Below are 17,367 nucleotides of genomic sequence, written 5' to 3'. Positions count from 1 at the left end.
GATTCTTTGGGGCTTTTGGCCACTGAAATAACCAGGAGCTGGACCTTGCAGCTTCATTCAACAGGGCTTTTCTTATGCTCTTATGGAACCTCCAGGTCCTTTGGCAGTCTATCTAGATTCCTCAAAGGCCCACCTAGTCTAGACACTGAGCTAGGTGAGCCTTTGAGCCTGATCCAGGAGCCAGGCTCTTTTGTATGTTTTGATGCTTTTCTGTCCCACTGAAGGTTCTCGAGGACGCTAAGAAACACCACCTTGGTCTTCTCCAACCAACCAACCAACCCACCCACCCACCCACCCACCCACCTTCTCCAGAGCCCGCAGCTCCCATCCTCCCGGAGCCCCCGTGAGCTGGAGATTTCAGACCCGATTCGCCCAACGGATGGGAAGATGATGGCCTAGGGCCAGGGGTCTTGCACCATGAACGTCCAGCTGAGCTTGGAGAACGGCGGAGACATGTCCATCCAGGAGCAGGAGCTGATGCACAGCGACAGCCGGGCCCTGCACTCGGCCCTGCAGAGGCCATCCCTGGTGGCCTCCGTCCTGGAGGGCAGTGAGTACCACCGGGCAGAGCACGCCCTGGCCACCAGCTTGCACCCGGGGCTGGGCTTCGGCGGGGAGTCGCCCTCCGCCGGGGCGGGGAACAGCTACACCACCCTGACCCCCTTGCAGCCGCTGCATGAGAAGTTCCACCACCACCATCACCACCACCAGTGCCTCCCCATGGGGAACGTCATTGGCAGCTTCACCCTCATGCGGGAGGACCGGGGCCTGGGCGCCGGGGGGAACTTCTACAGCCCCTACCCCAAGGACATCGGCATGGGGCAGAGCCTGTCCTCCCTGCCCAGCCCGCAGCTGGGACCCATGCACAACTATGCAGGCCACTCCTCCGGCCCCCTGGGCAATGAGAAGATGGTGTTGGGCAACGGCTTCGAGGCACACTCGGCCGCCATGTTTGGCAGGATGGAGCAGCACTTCCCCCGGGAGATGTCCCCCTCCCAGAACTCCACCATGGCCTCGCCCAGCGCCATGGGCCAAACCCCCTACGGACACCCCCGGGCGGAGATGAACGCCCGGCCCAACCCGCCCATTGCCACCCAGACCACCGTCCTCTCCAGCCAGCTGGAGGAGATCAACACCAAGGAGGTGGCTCAGAGGATCATCGCCGAGCTGAAGCGCTACAGCATCCCCCAAGCCATCTTCGCCGAGAGGGTCCTGTGCCGGTCGCAGGGGACCCTCTCCGACCTCCTGAGGAACCCCAAGCCCTGGAGCAAGCTCAAGTCCGGGAGAGAGACCTTCAAGAGGATGTGGAGGTGGCTGCAGGAGCCCGAGTTCCAGAGGATGGCAGCTTTAAGGTTAGAAGGTAAGATAATTTTTGACCCCCCACCCCCAGCTGCAAGCAAGGGAAGTAAGCCAGGCTGGAACAATACAAGGAAGTGAGGAGGGGCTGTTTCCGCCTCCCTCAAGGACCTCGACAGACGTGGCAACCCTATATATCAGGGGTCCACAACCTTTTCGGGGCCACTGCCCCCTCGGTTCCACAAACTCAACCCCTGTGTCTTCTACCCCAATAAAAGCATTATTCAGAACAGCGGTTTGCATGACCCACAAAGGAAGGTGATAGCACAATAAAATCCATTGACTCACAGAATTGTAGAGTTGGGAGCATAGGAGCCAATTCCTAGGGGGCCAAAGTCCCTTCCGCCCCCCGCCCCCAATAAAATATTTGAGGGGGCCAGCCCCCCCTCCAAGTTAATGCACTTTGCCATTCAAATGGCGTGTCATTCATAATCTTGTGATCGACTATGTGGGGTGGGGCTTACCTGCCCCCCCCAAATTTTTAAAATTCAAGTTGGCACCCCTGAGGCACCCCCGAGGGTGATCCAGTCCAACCCCTGCAATGCAAGAATCTCAGCGAAAGCATCCATGATGGAGAGCCATCCAGCCTCTGCTTAAAAACCTCCAAGGAAGGAGAGTCCACCACCTCCCAAGAGAGTTCAAAAGAGGAACCATTAATTGCACATTTATTCGAAACCCAACCAAAACTATTTGGTTTAATTAACTGAGCAGAACGAATGAACTGCATCCAGTGCTATCGGCTTTCCAAAGTCTGTTGGTCGTCGGCATCTCCTGCACCCGCTACCTCCCCCTTGCGCCTTAGCTCCCCACTAGGGAATCCCACCCCCCGCCCCCCGGTGGCACCACCCACTTTGGGAACCGCTCCTATCAGAGCCAGACTGCCCATTAGGTGGGGTGAAGCAGCCGCCTCAGGCTGAGGAAGTGCAAGAGGCAGTACATCGTCCGCTTCTGCCGGCGGCAGAAACCACTCCCTCACTGAGTTTCACCCCTAAGGTGGAGAAGACAAGGGGCATAGCCTTGCTCACTGCTCTCCCTCGCTGAATTTGACGACGGGGTTGCGTTCCTGCGTGCGGTGGAAACCGTGGGGTTCAGTGGTGGCAGTCAGGGGGAAGGCAGGAGACGGCATATTCCCATTTTGCCTCAGGTGACGAAATGGGATGGGCTGCCCCCGACTGCTCTATTGGGAGTCAAGCCTCGCTGAACTGAGGCAGCGGACCTGCCAAGGGTCACGTCAAAGGAGGAACACCTTGTCCAGTCCAGGGCTTGGGGACGAAAGGAAGGACTTCTTCCTCACACAGCACACAGTTATACTGTGGAACTCACCCCCACAGGAGGCAGCTATGGCCACCCACCTTTGAAAGAGGATTAGACAAATTCAGGAAGGAGGATTGGGCAGCTGTGTGCTCCCTCCAACAATGGAGGCAGATTTCAGGGAGCGTGACTGGTTCGTCTTCACTGGGTGCTGAGCCGAGAGGGCACCGCGACAATGACCTTTGAATGGAAGTCGAGAGGTGGGGACGCGCACCGAATTTTGGTGTTGCACAGGGCACCGCTGAAATTTGGATAAGGCCTGTTGCTGCGAATCGCAAGCACTCAGGTCGTGCTTTGGGGCTTCCAGTTGGAACATCAGGATCTTGGGCTAGACGGGACCCCTTTGGCCTCATCCAGCAGCCAGGCTCTCCTGGTGTCTTTATGGAACCTCCAGGCCCAGAGGCAGTCTAGCTAGATTCGTATGTTATCAGTGCCATTGAGGGAAGAAGATTCTGGACCAAAGGGGCCCTCTTGGGCCAGATCCAGCAGCCAGGCTCTCCTGATATTCTTACACTCAGAGAGACAGGACTGGAAGGCTTGGAAGGAGAGCTCCCAGCCTGGGTTACTGGGGGCATTTGGGAATCTTGCATCCAGTCTTCCAGGCCACAAGCTGGGATGGGTTGCCGAGGTGAAAAGATGTAGTCAAAGTCTTTTGGCGCCAGCCTGAATCTTCAAGGCACCAGGTTCATCAGGCCCCTGGGATATCACCAAGCTCCAGACCGGGGGCGACGAAGACCTCTGGCCTTCCAGATGTTGCTGAACTTCAACTCCCATCTGCCCCAGCAAATATGGCCAATGGCTAGGGAGGACAGTGGGACTCTGAGCCCCACTGAGCGCCATTCCCCAGCCACAGGCAAGGATCCGCACACTGCCATGGGCAAACCCAACGGAAGTCCACAACAGTGGCGAGGAGATCGAACCCTGCGCTCCCTCCTCAGCCGGGTCTTTCGAGGCTGACCACAACACCGGGCTTTGTTGGGGCCTGCAAAATGCCTCTGTGTGGGTGTTTGGGTGCTGGTGGGCTGCAGCTCAGCGCTATTTCCACCATCCCTTGCAAACCGTCATTCACTCGCATGATCACAGAGAGGTGGATGGAGATGGAGAGAGCTGGATGTGGAAGTAAACCCTCACAGTTAATTTCAATATATAAAAAAACGAAGAGAGGGGCGTGAGAGAGGAAAGAGCCGAAAGGTCGCCATTATGGCGACTTCTTGAAAACTGTTAAGTCCTGAATATCGGAGCGCTGAATGAATAATCACCCTCTCGGATCCATTATTGTTGGGTAATATGAATCTTGGCTATTGATTAGGCTTTTTGCAAGAGTTGTATCCAATATCTATAGGAGTGGTTTGCTGGGGTTGGGGCGGGTTGGGGTAAGATTGCCAAATAAATAAGGGAATCTGTCCACAGATTCTTTGTGGTTATATTTCTGCCTTCCTTGTATTGTTCCGAGCCTCCCGCGAATATTTCCCCATGGCCTCTTCTGGATGCTACTGCAAGCGTCAAATCGCCCCCTCCAAAAAATTTCCTTGCCACTAAACACATGCTGCTCTGTTCATCCTTCGTGCCTCTAGCTCTCGTGATTCAAGGGCAAACTGGGATGGATAATCTATTTAGAAGAATATCACCCCCTTCCGGCATATCTAAATTATGGGTGTTGTTGGGTTTTGTAGGATGTGTGTGTGTGTGTGTGTGTGTGTGTGTGTGTGTGTGTGTGTGTGTGTATAACAAAGAAAGAAAATTATTAGAGAAAGGTGTTAAAAGGAGATTTCATTTTACAATTCAGTTACAGGGCTTGGGTAGCGATCCTAACCCTGCTTACCTGGGAGTAAGCCCCATTGAATTCAATAGGGCTCACTTCTTAGAAGGTTAAGGTTTTGCAATATTGCTGTGATCCTGCTCACACTTCTTGGCTGGGAATAAGGCCTGTGTAGCATAAGCGGCAGTGGAAGGGGGAGGGGGGCTTACCTCTGAGTAGACTTGCCCAGGGTTGAAAGTAAAGCATTAAAAACTACCCAGGGTGTGTGGGGTGGCGTAATTTCTGCTGAGTAAACACAGCTGGGTGCACATGGTGTTAAATATGATAAAACTGTAGGGGTGGAAGGGGGTTCCCCAACGGCCATCTAGCTGAACCTCTTGCAATGCTGATTGTGTTGATTGTGGAGTCCCCCGCAAGCTGCACTTTCCCAATTTAAAATTTGAAAATTAATGTTGACATGCTGAAACGTCACCAGATACACAAGCATATGCATTTGCACACCCATTGCTTTTGCACTGCAAAATTCAGAAAAGTGTGAATTTTGAAGGGCGGCTGTGTTTCAATTCGCATCTGGATTTGGAAAATTTTAATTAGGTATGATTGCCTACAGTGCAGACTGAATCAGGTTTCTCTCCCCTGTCCCTGTCCCTTATAGGGGAAAGCTAAAGTGGGTGGGTGGGGGCTTTTAAGTTGAGACAAAAAACGATGATGAAGTGCAGGCGGGATAGAAATTTTAAAACTGTATTGTAGTGTAGAAAAGGTAGAAGGCAAGGCAGAGAATTCTAGAGCTCTGGGTCAACCCATGAAACTGATGGTTGGTAGGATTCGGGACAGACAAAAAGATAGCATCCTTCTTCATGCAACTAACAGTGAGGTTGAGGGATTTGGCGCCAGAAAACAGGATGACGGCCACAGGTTTTGCTGCCTTTAATTGGGATTTAAAAAATAAATTAATCATGACAAGATGTGTCAGGTCTGTCCACATCTCAGTTGAACTGCCATGTGCAGGGGCAGTCTACCCTCAAATAACCTCTACCCTCCCACCCCCCAATGGAGGAGGGGTTGTTGCCTTCATGGCCCACTGGTAAGCTTACTGCAAGCATCTGATTGGCCTGTGCTGGGAAGAAAAATGATGGACTTGATGGGCCTCCTGTCTCATTCAGGAGGGTTCTTGCAAGGTTCTTGAGACAGGCTTGGGTCCTCCTTTGTGGTTCAAAAAGCAAGGCAAAACATTTTTACAAGTACAGGCTACTCCCCATTTACGTGGGGGTTACATTCCAAGGCACCGCACATTTGAGTGAAATCATGTATATTGGGAGCACCATTGAAAAAGCCTACAGACATCCTCTAAACCCCTGGAAACTCTGGGAAAAACCTTTAAAAAAAACCAGCAGCACTTACCAGACTCCCTCCAAACCTCCTTTCTCAAACTCCAACTCTCCATAGGCCTCAAAGGTCAGTGCAAAGGCTCATGGGATTGCTAGACACTTTTCACGGCATTTTTGCGTTGGGGTGTGTGTGTGTTTCTGCTTCTTTAAGTGCCACTTCCAGGTTTGCAGCGATGTGCATGTGCCCAGTTGCACGTGACTCAAATGCACGCGAATGGGGAGTTTCCTGTACCTGTAGAAATGTAGCAGGCAAGGGTGCCCATTGGGACTGGTAGGGCAGAAAGCAGGGAGCTGGGCAGTAGGGGGCGCCAGAGCTAATGGCTAGGTGGAATTAGCTTGCCATCCTCCTCCTACCTGCTGAGTTCTCCAAGGGGCAACACAGAGACAAAGGGGGGGGGAGGTGACAAACTGTGGACTGGTTATGAGCAGGAAGATAGCCAGGTGGGGCAGCACCCCACTTGCCCAAATGGACCCCCTCTAATGGTAGCAGGGGTTGCTGTTGTTTAGTCGTTTAGTCGTGTCCGACTCTTCGTGACCCCATAGACCAGAGCACGCTAGGCACTCCTGTCTTCCACTGCCTCCCGCAGTTTGGTCAAACTCATGTTCGTAGCTTCGAGAACACTGTTCAACCATCTCGTCCTCTGTCATCCCCTTCTCCTTGTGCCCTCCATCTTTCCCAACATCAGGGTCTTTTCCAGGGAGTCTTCTCTTCTCGTGGGGTGGCCAAAGTATTGAGGCCTCAGCTTCAGGATCTGTCCTTCCAGGGAGCACTCAGGGCTGATTTCCTTCAGAATGGATAGGTTTGATCTTCTCGCAGTCCATGGGACTCTCAAGAGTCTCCTCCAGCACCATTAATTCAAAAGCATCCATTCTTCGGCGATCAGCCTTCTTTATGGTCCAGCTTTCACTTCCATACATCACTACTGGGAAAACCATAGCTTTAACTATACAGACCTTTGTCAGCAAGGTGACGTCTCTGCTTTTTAAGATGCTGTCTAGGTTTGTCATTTCTTTTCTCCCAATAAGTAGGCATCTTTTAATTTTGTGACTGCTGTCACCATCTGCAGTGATCATGGAACCCAAGAAAGTAAAATCTCTCACTGCCTCCATTTCTTCCCCTTCTATTTGCCAAGAGGTGATGGGACCAGTGGCCATGATTTTAGTTTTTCTGATGTTGAGCTTTATACCATATTTTGCACTCTCCTCTTTCACCCTCATTAAAAGGTTCTTTAATTCCTCCTCACTTTCTGCCATCAAGGTTGTGTCATCAGCATATCTGAGGTTGTTGATATTTCTTCTGGCAATCTTAATTCCGGCTTGGGATTCATCCAGTCCAGCCTTTCGCCGGATGAATTCTGCATATAAGTTAAATAAGCAGGGGTTAATGAATGCCAAAGAGACATTTGCTGACCTGTAACAATGCAGACCACCAATGGATGGGGACTTGAACCTGATATTTCTCAGTTCCCTTCTTGCTTGGTTCCTTATAGCACTGCCTGCCCACTCCTGCCTTCCGCCACACCCCTCGCTGTTTTATCCTCACACGATGACCCTGCGAGGTAGGCTAGGCCGGGAGATAGTGGCTGCCCCCAAGGTCACATGCAGTGAGAGCCGAGTGGGGATTTGAACTCGGGTCTCCCAGGCCCTGGCGCAACACGCAGGCACTCTTGTGCTACCACCGAAAAGACACACATCAGAGCTGTTTCCCCAGACACATTCCTTGTAATAGAATGCTAGGGTGAGAAGGGACCCTCAAGGCTCATCTAGTCCAGCCCCCCACAATGCTAAATCACAGCTAAAGAATCCCTGGCGGATGGCCAACAAACCTCTGCTTGAAAACCTCCGGCGAAGGAGCGTCCACCACCTTCCAAGAGAGTCGGTTCCACAGCCAAAGAGCTCTTACCATCAGAGAGTATAGTCAGAATCTCATTTCTTGTAATTTAAATTCAGGTCCTCACCTCTTTATGGGAATGTTAGGGATGTGGATTAGGATATATTATTAGATAGATCCTATCCAAGCTTGTGTTAGCAAGCTTTCAATATCAGCAGAGTGACATTCCCCTTTTGTGCGCAGCAAAGCATGTGCGTTAGATTCGCTAGAATCTCTATAACAATATTACACTTTATAGTTCAATATTACACTTCCTGGCAAAGGTCCCCTTTGTCCCTCTTAAAAGAAATACACAACACAGTGTTTATAAAATAAGATAGAGTTTACTTACAGTTTCATCCTGAGTTACAGCATAATCTCAGAAAGGCAGGCTTGCTTAGAAAAGTTACAAGTATATATATATCTAGAGACTACTTAGTAAAGTAAGACTCCATTTGGTCTCACTCTTGGCTGCAGGCCTAGAGTGAGAACCATGCTAACTAGAGATTCTCTGGAGATGTGTCCTCATCGAAGGAGGAAGTAGCTAAGAGAGCAAGTGATTGCAGGCTAGGGCTTTTGTCCCACCTAATCTCTTCAGCATATCTGGAGGAACAGGAACTGACCTGTAGTCAGGTGTCCCTCCAGGTGAGTTCCTGTTAGTGGACACTCTAGGAACTGTTGTGACTTGTCTGCCCCAGTGTTCCATCCCACACTCTTGAGCAGGAGAAAACAAGTTTCCTCCATCTTCCATGGGACAGCTCTTTAGATATTTGGAGATGGCTCTCATATCACCTCTCAGGCTCCCCTTTCCCAGGCTAAACAAACCCAGCTCCTTCATTCATTCCTCATCAGGCCTTGGTTTCCAGGCTCTTAGTTCTCTTGGTCTCCCTCCTCTGCACACATTCCAGGCCGTCCTTTTTAAAAAACTGTGGTGCTCAGAACGGGACACAGTATTCCAGGTGGGGTCTGACCTTGGCTATTTGGTGCTCTTTTCCTGCAAATCCAGAACCAGAGCTGGGTCTGCCCAGTGTGCCAGGTGAGCCCAAGGAGAGGGAGGAGAGACATCCCCACCCCACCCCCCCGTGTAAAGGATAGACCAAAGGAATCAATGTCTCTATACTTAGATATGCTGAGGCACTGCTATTCTAATAATATTTCCCGTGTGGCGGCATGCCCTGTCAAAAGATGACCATAAACCCAGGCTTCACTCTGCTGACCATCACAAATGATATATAATGGCCAAGCATTGCCTTGATGGGAAATTAAAAGGCGTCCTTTCCAAGATCACTTAGCTCGCCTTTAACCAATCCTGAATGTTGGCAGATCGAGAACAGATAAGAGGAAAGGCTTCTTTGCACATCACATAGTTGAACTGTGGAACTCTCCCCCACAGGAGGCAGCGATGGCCCCCAACTTGGACGGCTTTAAAAGAGGACTGGACAAATTCACAGAGGAGAATAGGGCTAGGGGCGGCTACTGGCCACAATGGCTGTGCTCTGTTGCCGCAGCCGTGCTTCTGAACTGTTGGGAATTGGGGGAGGCTAGAATGTCCCGCTTACCCACAAAATTCAGAGAAGGGCAAGTGTCGAAGGACAGTCGTGTTGGCGAATTGTTTCGTAAAGTGTGGGTTCGGTAGGTTTTCATCCCTCTGCCAAGGCAGGAAACTCCATGAAGGAGAGCCCACACTGTCCATGTCAAACAGCTTGTAGCATCTATAAGTTCTTCTCATGTATGTTGAAATCATTCTTCCAGGAAGCGGACCCCTTTGGGTCCAGCCCTCTGGGCCCCAAATTCTACCCTTCTTAATGCCGAGCTGAAATCTTTCTCCGCTGGGTCTCACCTTCTGAAACAGCAGTGGGCAGTTTTGTTCCATCATCTCCTTACTTATTTATAAGGCTATTTATAAACCACCAACTCATAAAAAAGGCAAGCATGGCAGTGTACAATAAAACCATTACAGAAACACCGTAAAATGAAGAAAATCATAAACACAAAGAAAACCACTGAATGATTTTAAAAAAATCTCTAGAAACCCCATTAGAATGAGAGATGCTGATGGACCTGTGCTGAGTGTGAGATTAGAATCTGCATTTTCCCAGTTCTAGTCTGGTACTCTAACCATTACACTGCACTGCCGTAAAGATAAGCTAGAGACTTGGGGGCAGTTCTTGTGTGAAATTTCAGGAGCCAGAGCAAAGAGAGTCTGCGGCAAGTGCCAGACTGAGAACTTTATAAAAATTGTTCTTATTAGAAAGATAGTTTTTTAATAGTTTTTAACGGCTTCCTGTTTATTATGACATAAGCTTTTCTGAGGTGCATGAAGTATGTACACACACACACACACACACACACACACACACATGCATACCATAAAATAAAACCAGTTTAATCTGGGGAAAGCTTTCGTATCTACAGTGACCAGATATTCCAGCAGACGTTGGTGACAGAACAGAATTTTCCTATTTATGTATCTGTGGTTGTTGATTTTTAAATGATTATCCTGCGTTATCTTGCCAAAACAACAACCCTGGGCAGCTAAAAATGCAAAACAAATAAATAATATTGTAAAGCAAAAATTCAAAACAACTAAATGCATCAGGGAAAAAACACATGCGATGAAACTCAGCAAGAATTCCAAACAATAACTAATAGAACTCCAAAAGGTTGCCCAACAGCACCAAGAAGACCACCGGCTACTCTCAAATAAACCCTAGTTTCAAGTCAGGTTGTGCTCCACTAAATCCGCTTCTGTCCTTGGGGTCCCTTCCAGCTCTACAATTCTACGATTCTATAAATCAAAAACATTTTCAGTGGGTGACAAAATGGTCAGCCCCGCAGGTACCTGTCTAATTTAAGTGGGAAGGGTATTCCCAACTACTGGTGCCATTTTGTTAAGAGCTCACCTGGTCTATGCAACAGCCTGACAAATATTTGGCTGTCATGAAACTTTGCTCGGCTAGACATATTGAATTCCCTCCAATACGGATGCTGAAAATAATCAGACAAGGTTCCTATATTATCCTGTTACAGATAGCAATGTGTTATTCCCGGGCACAGACTGCGGTTTCTGGTTCAACCAAGGTATGAAGAGTGTTTGGCTCACACCACATGCCCTTAACCACCAGCCTCTTGTAAACTCCAACTGCTCATTTGAAAGCATGTTAGAAAATCGAACGGCTGATGTTTATCCATTGCTTAATCCTGAATCTCAAAGGCTGGTTAGCACTTCAAAAAAGCCAGGTTTCTAATGGCCATGCAGTGCCCATAGTCCTGGAGACTCCCATATGTGATTTAGACAGGAGATGGCTGTTCAGAGCATGTGCAAAGTGCAGGTCCCTACCACTGGTGCCCAAGCACGGCACAGCCTCCAACTTTGCATAGATTTGGAAAAAAATAAGATGGAGAAGGATAACCCTCCTCACTGTGGATCACTGCTTAAAGTCTCTCTCTCCTCTTCCCAGCACAGATTAGGAATTAACTTTGCACATTTGATGTCCAATGCCTAATGTGGGCAGATTTCAAAGCTGGAAGAGTGTTTGTGCTTTTGATATTACACACAGCGAGAGGCCCAAAAATCTGTTAAAATTGACAGCACAAAAACATACCTTTCCTGCCGCTGGGTGTGCACACAATTTCTGTGTGGCACCCTAGTGCTCATTTGCATCATGCACCCCCCTAACCAAGAAAACAAGCTTCAAAGGACCCAGAAGTGAGGCTGAAACCTGATTGACAAGTCTCGTTGTTCATTAAAGAAAAGACAATAATAAAATCCTCAGAATCCTCAGAAGAGGAGGAGTTTGGATTTGATATCCCACTTTATCACTACCCGAAGGAGTCTCAAAGCGGCTAACATTCTCCTTTCCCTTCCTTCCCCCACAATAAACACTCTGTGAGGTGAGTGGGGCTGAGAGACTTCAGAGAAGTGTGACTAGCCCAAGGTCACCCAGCAGCTGCATGTGGAGGAGCAGAGACACGAACTCGGTTCCCCAGATGACGAGGCTACAGCTCTTAACCACTGCACCACACTGGCTCTCAAAATGAAAGGCAAAATGAGGGCAGCAAATGTCCATGGTAAATCAGAACACATGGTCCAGCTTTATTCCTCACCAACACCCAATTGATCCGGCATATTTTTGGCATTTCTGTCCTCGGGGTAAACATTTATCCTCGTGACAACCCTGCAAGGTTAGACTGAGGCAAAGTGCCTACTAGAAAGGACTCCTGGACTATGGAACTCACTACCACAGGATGGCCAATGACCTAGATGGCTTTTAAAAAAGGATTAGATTAATTTATAAAGGCTATCACTGGCTACCAGCCATGATGGCTGTGCTCTGACCCCACAGTCAGAGGCAGCGATACTTCTGAAGACCAGTTGCTGAAAGCCACAGAAGGGGAGAGTTGCTCTTGTGCTCAAATCCTGCTTGTGGGCACCTGGTTGGCCACTGTGAAAACAGGATGCTGACCTAGATGGGCCACTGGTCTGATCCAGCAAGCTGGGCTCTTCTTCTGCTCATATGAGAGTGACCGACTCAAGGTCACCTAAGGCCAAATGAAAATTTGAACCCTGGTCTCCCCAGACCCAAGCTGACCCTCTAACCCATGGGTAGACAAACTAAGGCCCGGGGGCTGAATCTTCTAAATCCGGCCCACGGACGGTCCAGAAATCAGCGTGTTTTTACATGAGTAGAATGTGTCCTTTTATTTAAAATGCATTTCTGGGTTATTTGTGGGGCATAGGAATTTGTTCAGCTTTCCCCCCCAAAATAGAGTCCGGCCCCCCACAAGGTCTGAGGGGCAGTGGACCGGCCCCCTGCTGAAAATTTTTTGCTGACCCCTGCTAACCGCTACAACCATGGTTCCAGCCAGCCTGTCTCTTTCCAAACACTGGGTGCATTTATACTTTTGAAAGACAACAAACACAGCAGCTTTTCATTCCTACTCGATGCTAGCACATCTCCTTTCAGCAACCAGATTTTTAAACACCAGGCCGCCGTTTCCTCCCCCCCTCTCAATGGCGTCCCTCGGTGACCCTCCCTGGCACTCTGGGTGTCTCCACGCTCCGTTCCCCCTGCGCGAGTGCCATTTCCCTGGCAGAGCACAGGGCCTCATCACCTGTGCCGGCAGAGAGCGACTGCTGGCTTGTTAGGAGCTAATGAAGCTGTCACAGGGTGATGGATCCATCAGAAGGACGGTCACGCGCTGGGATGTCCAAGGGGGCCTTGTGACAGGCGAGCCAGCGAAGGAGGACGCGTTGTGTCTCTTCCCCGAAGCAGCAGGAAGTTCCAAGGCAGCGTTTTGAAATGGGCTTTCCTTGGAGGGAGGGAGAATCAGCAGCGAAGCTGCATGAGGAACGATTCCCTCCCAGTGCCTTCTGTTGATTTGGGGAGGAGATCATTTACCCCTCCTTTAAAAACCAGCACTGACTCTATGCTGTGCAAGGTGCAACTTACAAACGAGTCCCACCACTAGGTCTTACTCTCAAGCAGGGGTGGTGGGGAGAGAGAAATTGCCTTCGCTTCCTGAAACAACACACGAACCAAAACACATCAATTCTTTGAAATTTGCACTTTTCCGAATTTTGCAAGGCAGTTCTCTTACCCCAAAATAGAGCCGTGTGTGTGTGTGTGTGTGTGTGTGTGTGCGTGCCATAAAATGCCATATATTAGTGGCAGGGGGACATAGAAAATTATTTGCTTGCAAAAAGGGAGGGGAAATTGGGAGAAATCTGCACTAAAGCGCTTGACAAAAAAATTAGCAGGATTTCCACACACCCCTAATTTGTTTATTGCAAACTGATGTAGAAATGCTGGAAACTGAAACGAGTTAAGTAAGATTTTTTTTTTTAATTACCCATTTGTCCATTCCCACCCCAGGCAAGGACTGTTTTTTAGGACTGCCTGGATGAAAATGCCAGTGGTATAAAGAGGTAAAAGAACATGCTTTTTAATTTTACAAATGGGAGTTTGTAATGGAAGCACAAGTGTCAAAGGAAGCATTGAGAACATTTGTGTAGAAAAGTGATTTTAAGCATGCACACACACATACTGCAAGCAAAACGCACACTTTTAAATATTTTTGTTTTCGAATGGTCAACGAATTTACTTAAATTTTAGTCCATTGATTGCCCTCCTTTTAACCACAAGACTGACTCAGTTTTTTAAAAAAGTTTAAAACCTGTGCATTTCCCCCAAAAAAACCTCAGGATTGGTCACTTACTTTTTTCTATTTTATTTTTAATCACAGATCTCCCCATGGCTCTCTAAAAGCTAAACACACACAGCTTAATACTTTGGTTGTTAAAAGCAGAGAGTTTGAGCTAAGGAGGCATCTTAAAAGTACAATTTGCTTTTTAAAAAAAAATAAAAAAGAAGAAGAAGCCACCCATTGCTTTTTTTAGAAGAGAAAGGCTCCCTTTAATGATTTTTAAGACGTCCCCCTTTGTAGCGACACCACCGGCCTCAAAATCATTGCCACGATGAAATTAAAAGCAAGTGTGCTCTTAACACTTGGCCCAGCTTTTCACAAAAACCAGCCGAGAACGGTTCTGGGCACGCTTCCTTAGAATTAAACGCCAACAAACTCAGTTGGGGCTTACTCCTGAGTAAACAGACACAAGCACAGCTCTCTTTAAGCTTTAATCAATCCATTTAACCACACCAAGTTCTCAGGATTTCGTCGATAGATTATTAGAGGGGGCAGCGGGGATGTATTTTAAATGGAGTGGCAGCCAGAGTTGGATCAGGCCCCATCCTAATAAGCAATGGTGGGGGGGATAGGACCATTTGGATTCTGCACATCTGGTTCAATTGGGCCAGGCCTGCTGTGACATGATGGAGCTCTTGAACATATTAGCGCAGGCTAGTGTGAATGTCAAGATTCGGGGAGGCTGTCCTGATGGGTCGGCCATGTTGTCGAGACCCCAACTGCACAGCGATTGGCTATTAATATCATGGTGGCCGTTTCCCATTGTCCAGGGTGTGTGCATTTCCCATTGTCCAGGGTGTGTGCAAAAAGCTCGGTTAAAAAGTCTGGGCAATCGCCTGTCCCCCCCCCTCCACACAGAATTGAGCAGCTGTTTGGGGTGAGGCGGTAGGGGAAGGCAAACCATTATATTCTGCCCCCCCCCTGCCCTCGACCTACTGAGGGACTTCATATAAGGGGAAGTCATTGATTTTATTTTCTGCAGCAGACACAGTCACAAGCTAGCAAGCGGTGTGGTCCCCCAGAATCCCCTCTGCTCTGTTCCCCAGGGTGTTTTGTTCTGCAAAGCAAAACATTGATTCTCTCTCCCCCCCCCCCGTTTTGATTGGCCCAAAATTGCCCCTTCTTGGTTTTAACCCTGTGCCCAAAATGTGCGTGTTTTTGTTTGGGGGAAGGGGGGGAGGGAAGAGGGAGAGAGATTAAATTTCTGGATTTTCCCAACTTCAGTTTGACCCAATTGTTGTTGGGATGGCTCTCCTGAAGTTGTTGGACTCTAATTTCCACCCAGGGCAAATGAGTGTTAGGGTTAATGGATGCGGGAGAAATTTGGTTCAGATTTTAAAGCAAATCTCCCTAAATCACACTGACGTGTGTATTGAAACATAGCGGTTCTTTGATGGTCGCACCCCTCTGAATTTTGTGAGGTGGTTCTGCAACCAAATAATGCGTAGGAAAATGCATACGGTGGGGGGGGGAGCGTGTTTCAAAATGCATATATATTTGTGAAAAGAGCATGCAAAAACTGCATCAGCTAGGGGGAAATCGCTTGCAGAAGCATCCGTATTTGGCAAAAATGGCATACAAAAACGGGCTCGTTAGGAGAAATGAAAACACTGGTGAATTTTTGTAAGGACCTTTTTAAATAAATCTGCAAAAAGTTGCAGAAATGGAGAACTGAACTTTAAAAGGGACAAATGACAAATGAATAGAAGCTGAAATGAACAGACCTGGGCTTCGCTGGTTGTAGTCCAACAACAGGGGAGGGGGCAGAGAGTTTTCCATCTCTGTTGTAAATCTCTTGCAAGAATATTTTATAACCCCTGCCGCTGCCAAAAAAAAGTGCATGGTTCTGACATTTAGAGGACTGGACACACTGTTCCATCTGCTTGGAGAAAGTTTAAGTAAGTGATACAAATCAGATTCAATGGGGAAAGTATAAAAATAAAATAAAAAATAGGAAGAATCATCTACCAGAATCAGCATGATGGGGATGGGGAGAGAAATTCAACTCAGTTTTCATTAAAAGCCGATTCTATCAAAGCTGTACTTTTGCAAACAATGTGCAGACCAGAACACAGCCACCTGCCAAAATTCACACTTTTCCAAATTCTCCAGTGCTGCTCTCCAAGCAAAAGAGCATCTATTAGGGCAAAATGGGCATACAAATGAGGGTATTAGTGAAAACAACATGGATATATTCATTATATTGGGGGAAGATGGAAAAATGCGTACGTTAGTCAAAACTTCACGTGAAGATGTGTTCGTTAGAAGAAATTCGCACACAAATGCTGGTGAATTCTCACGAGGATTAAAAATAAAGAAATCCGCAAATTGCTGCAAAATGTGGAGAGCTGAATTTAATATTGGGGGGGGGGGATGAGAAAGTGGGAAAACCGAAACCGACAATCTTCATGTGGCGTCACACAAATTGTCACATGAGCAGATGGGGTCCAAGTGTGTGGCTGCCTTGCTGCAAAATTCAGGCCCCATCTTCACGATCCGTTTAGAGCCACTTTAGCAGTTATGGCTTCCCTCCCTCAAAGAATCCTGGGAGCTGTAGTTTAAGGGTGCCAAGAGTTGTGAGACCACCCTGTCCTCCTCACAGAGCTATAATTCCCAAAGTGGTTTTAAGATCAACCCGTCTTCCCAGAGAACTGTGGGAATTGTCTCTCTGTGTGAGGGGAAATGGGTCTCCGAACAGCTCTCCACACCCTGAGCAAACTACAGTTCCCAGGATTCTTTGGGGGGGAAGCCGTGACTGTTTTAAGTGGGATGCTGCTGCTTTAAGTGCACATTGGTGCAGCTTTTAGATGCGGTGCCAAATGGAGTCTCTCCAACCAGACACAGGCATCACCTCCAAAAAGGCAGAGACCAAATAATCAGAGATCCAAGTCTCCAGTGTGCCTGACCTGTCAGTTTCCGGACAACCCTGCTTGTCCGTTTCCCACCCCGACATCGGGCGCAAGGCCTGCGCTCCAGATTCACCTGGCGCAAGCTTATGTGGAGTTGCCATTGAGAGGTTCCTCCTGCTTCCCCCTAACCCGTGTGCTTGCTTCTGCAACCCTGGATATTTTCCGTCTAGCCCATCTATCGGCAGATGGTTTTAAAAAGGCAAACATTTCACTACTACCCAGGGGAGAAGTTTCCCTCCCTCTCTCGTAACTCTGGGAACCGGGGACAGCCAGGACAGAGGAAAGAAATAACTTGTTCGTGCAATGTGTTAGTTGAACTGTGGAAATCACTTAAAAGAGGATCAGGCACATTCACGGGTGAGTAACGTGGATTATAACTAGCCATGATGGCTCGGCTCTGCCTCCATAGTTGCTTCTGAATGCCAGTTGCTGGAAACCACAGAAGGGGAGAATAGCTCTTGTGCTCGGGGCCCCTTTGGGGCATCTGCTTGGCCACCGTGAGAACAGGATGCTGGACTCGATGGGGCACTGGCTTGATCTATTATGTTCCGTATAAGCCTTTTGTCC

At 48.5% G+C, this 17,367-nt stretch overlaps 1 protein-coding gene and 1 long non-coding RNA gene across 2 annotated transcripts in view; one reads left to right on the top strand and one right to left on the bottom strand.

Annotated features, from left to right (window-relative positions):
* Positions 1 to 417: 417 nt before the first annotated feature.
* Positions 418 to 17,367, top strand: part of LOC118075582 (hepatocyte nuclear factor 6-like) — a 29,149-nt gene continuing 12,199 nt past the window's right edge. Inside the window, exon 1 of the mRNA XM_088660034.1 lies at positions 418 to 1,360. Within this exon, the coding sequence (XP_088516160.1) occupies positions 418 to 1,360 (943 nt within the window). The remainder of the gene's footprint in view (positions 1,361 to 17,367) is intronic.
* Positions 5,339 to 8,392, bottom strand: LOC148683212 (uncharacterized). Its single transcript, XR_015947552.1, has 2 exons — positions 8,037 to 8,392; positions 5,339 to 7,169 (listed from the first exon to the last, which is right to left on the bottom strand). It is a non-coding gene; the product is annotated as an uncharacterized LOC148683212 (long non-coding RNA).

The sequence above is a fragment of the Zootoca vivipara genome, chromosome 16 (assembly GCF_965207765.1).
Source record: "Zootoca vivipara chromosome 16, rZooViv2.hap1.1, whole genome shotgun sequence".
Taxonomy (NCBI): Eukaryota; Metazoa; Chordata; class Lepidosauria; order Squamata; family Lacertidae; genus Zootoca; species Zootoca vivipara.
Note: the sequence above shows the minus strand (reverse complement) of the source record. Positions and strands in the feature narration are given on the sequence as shown.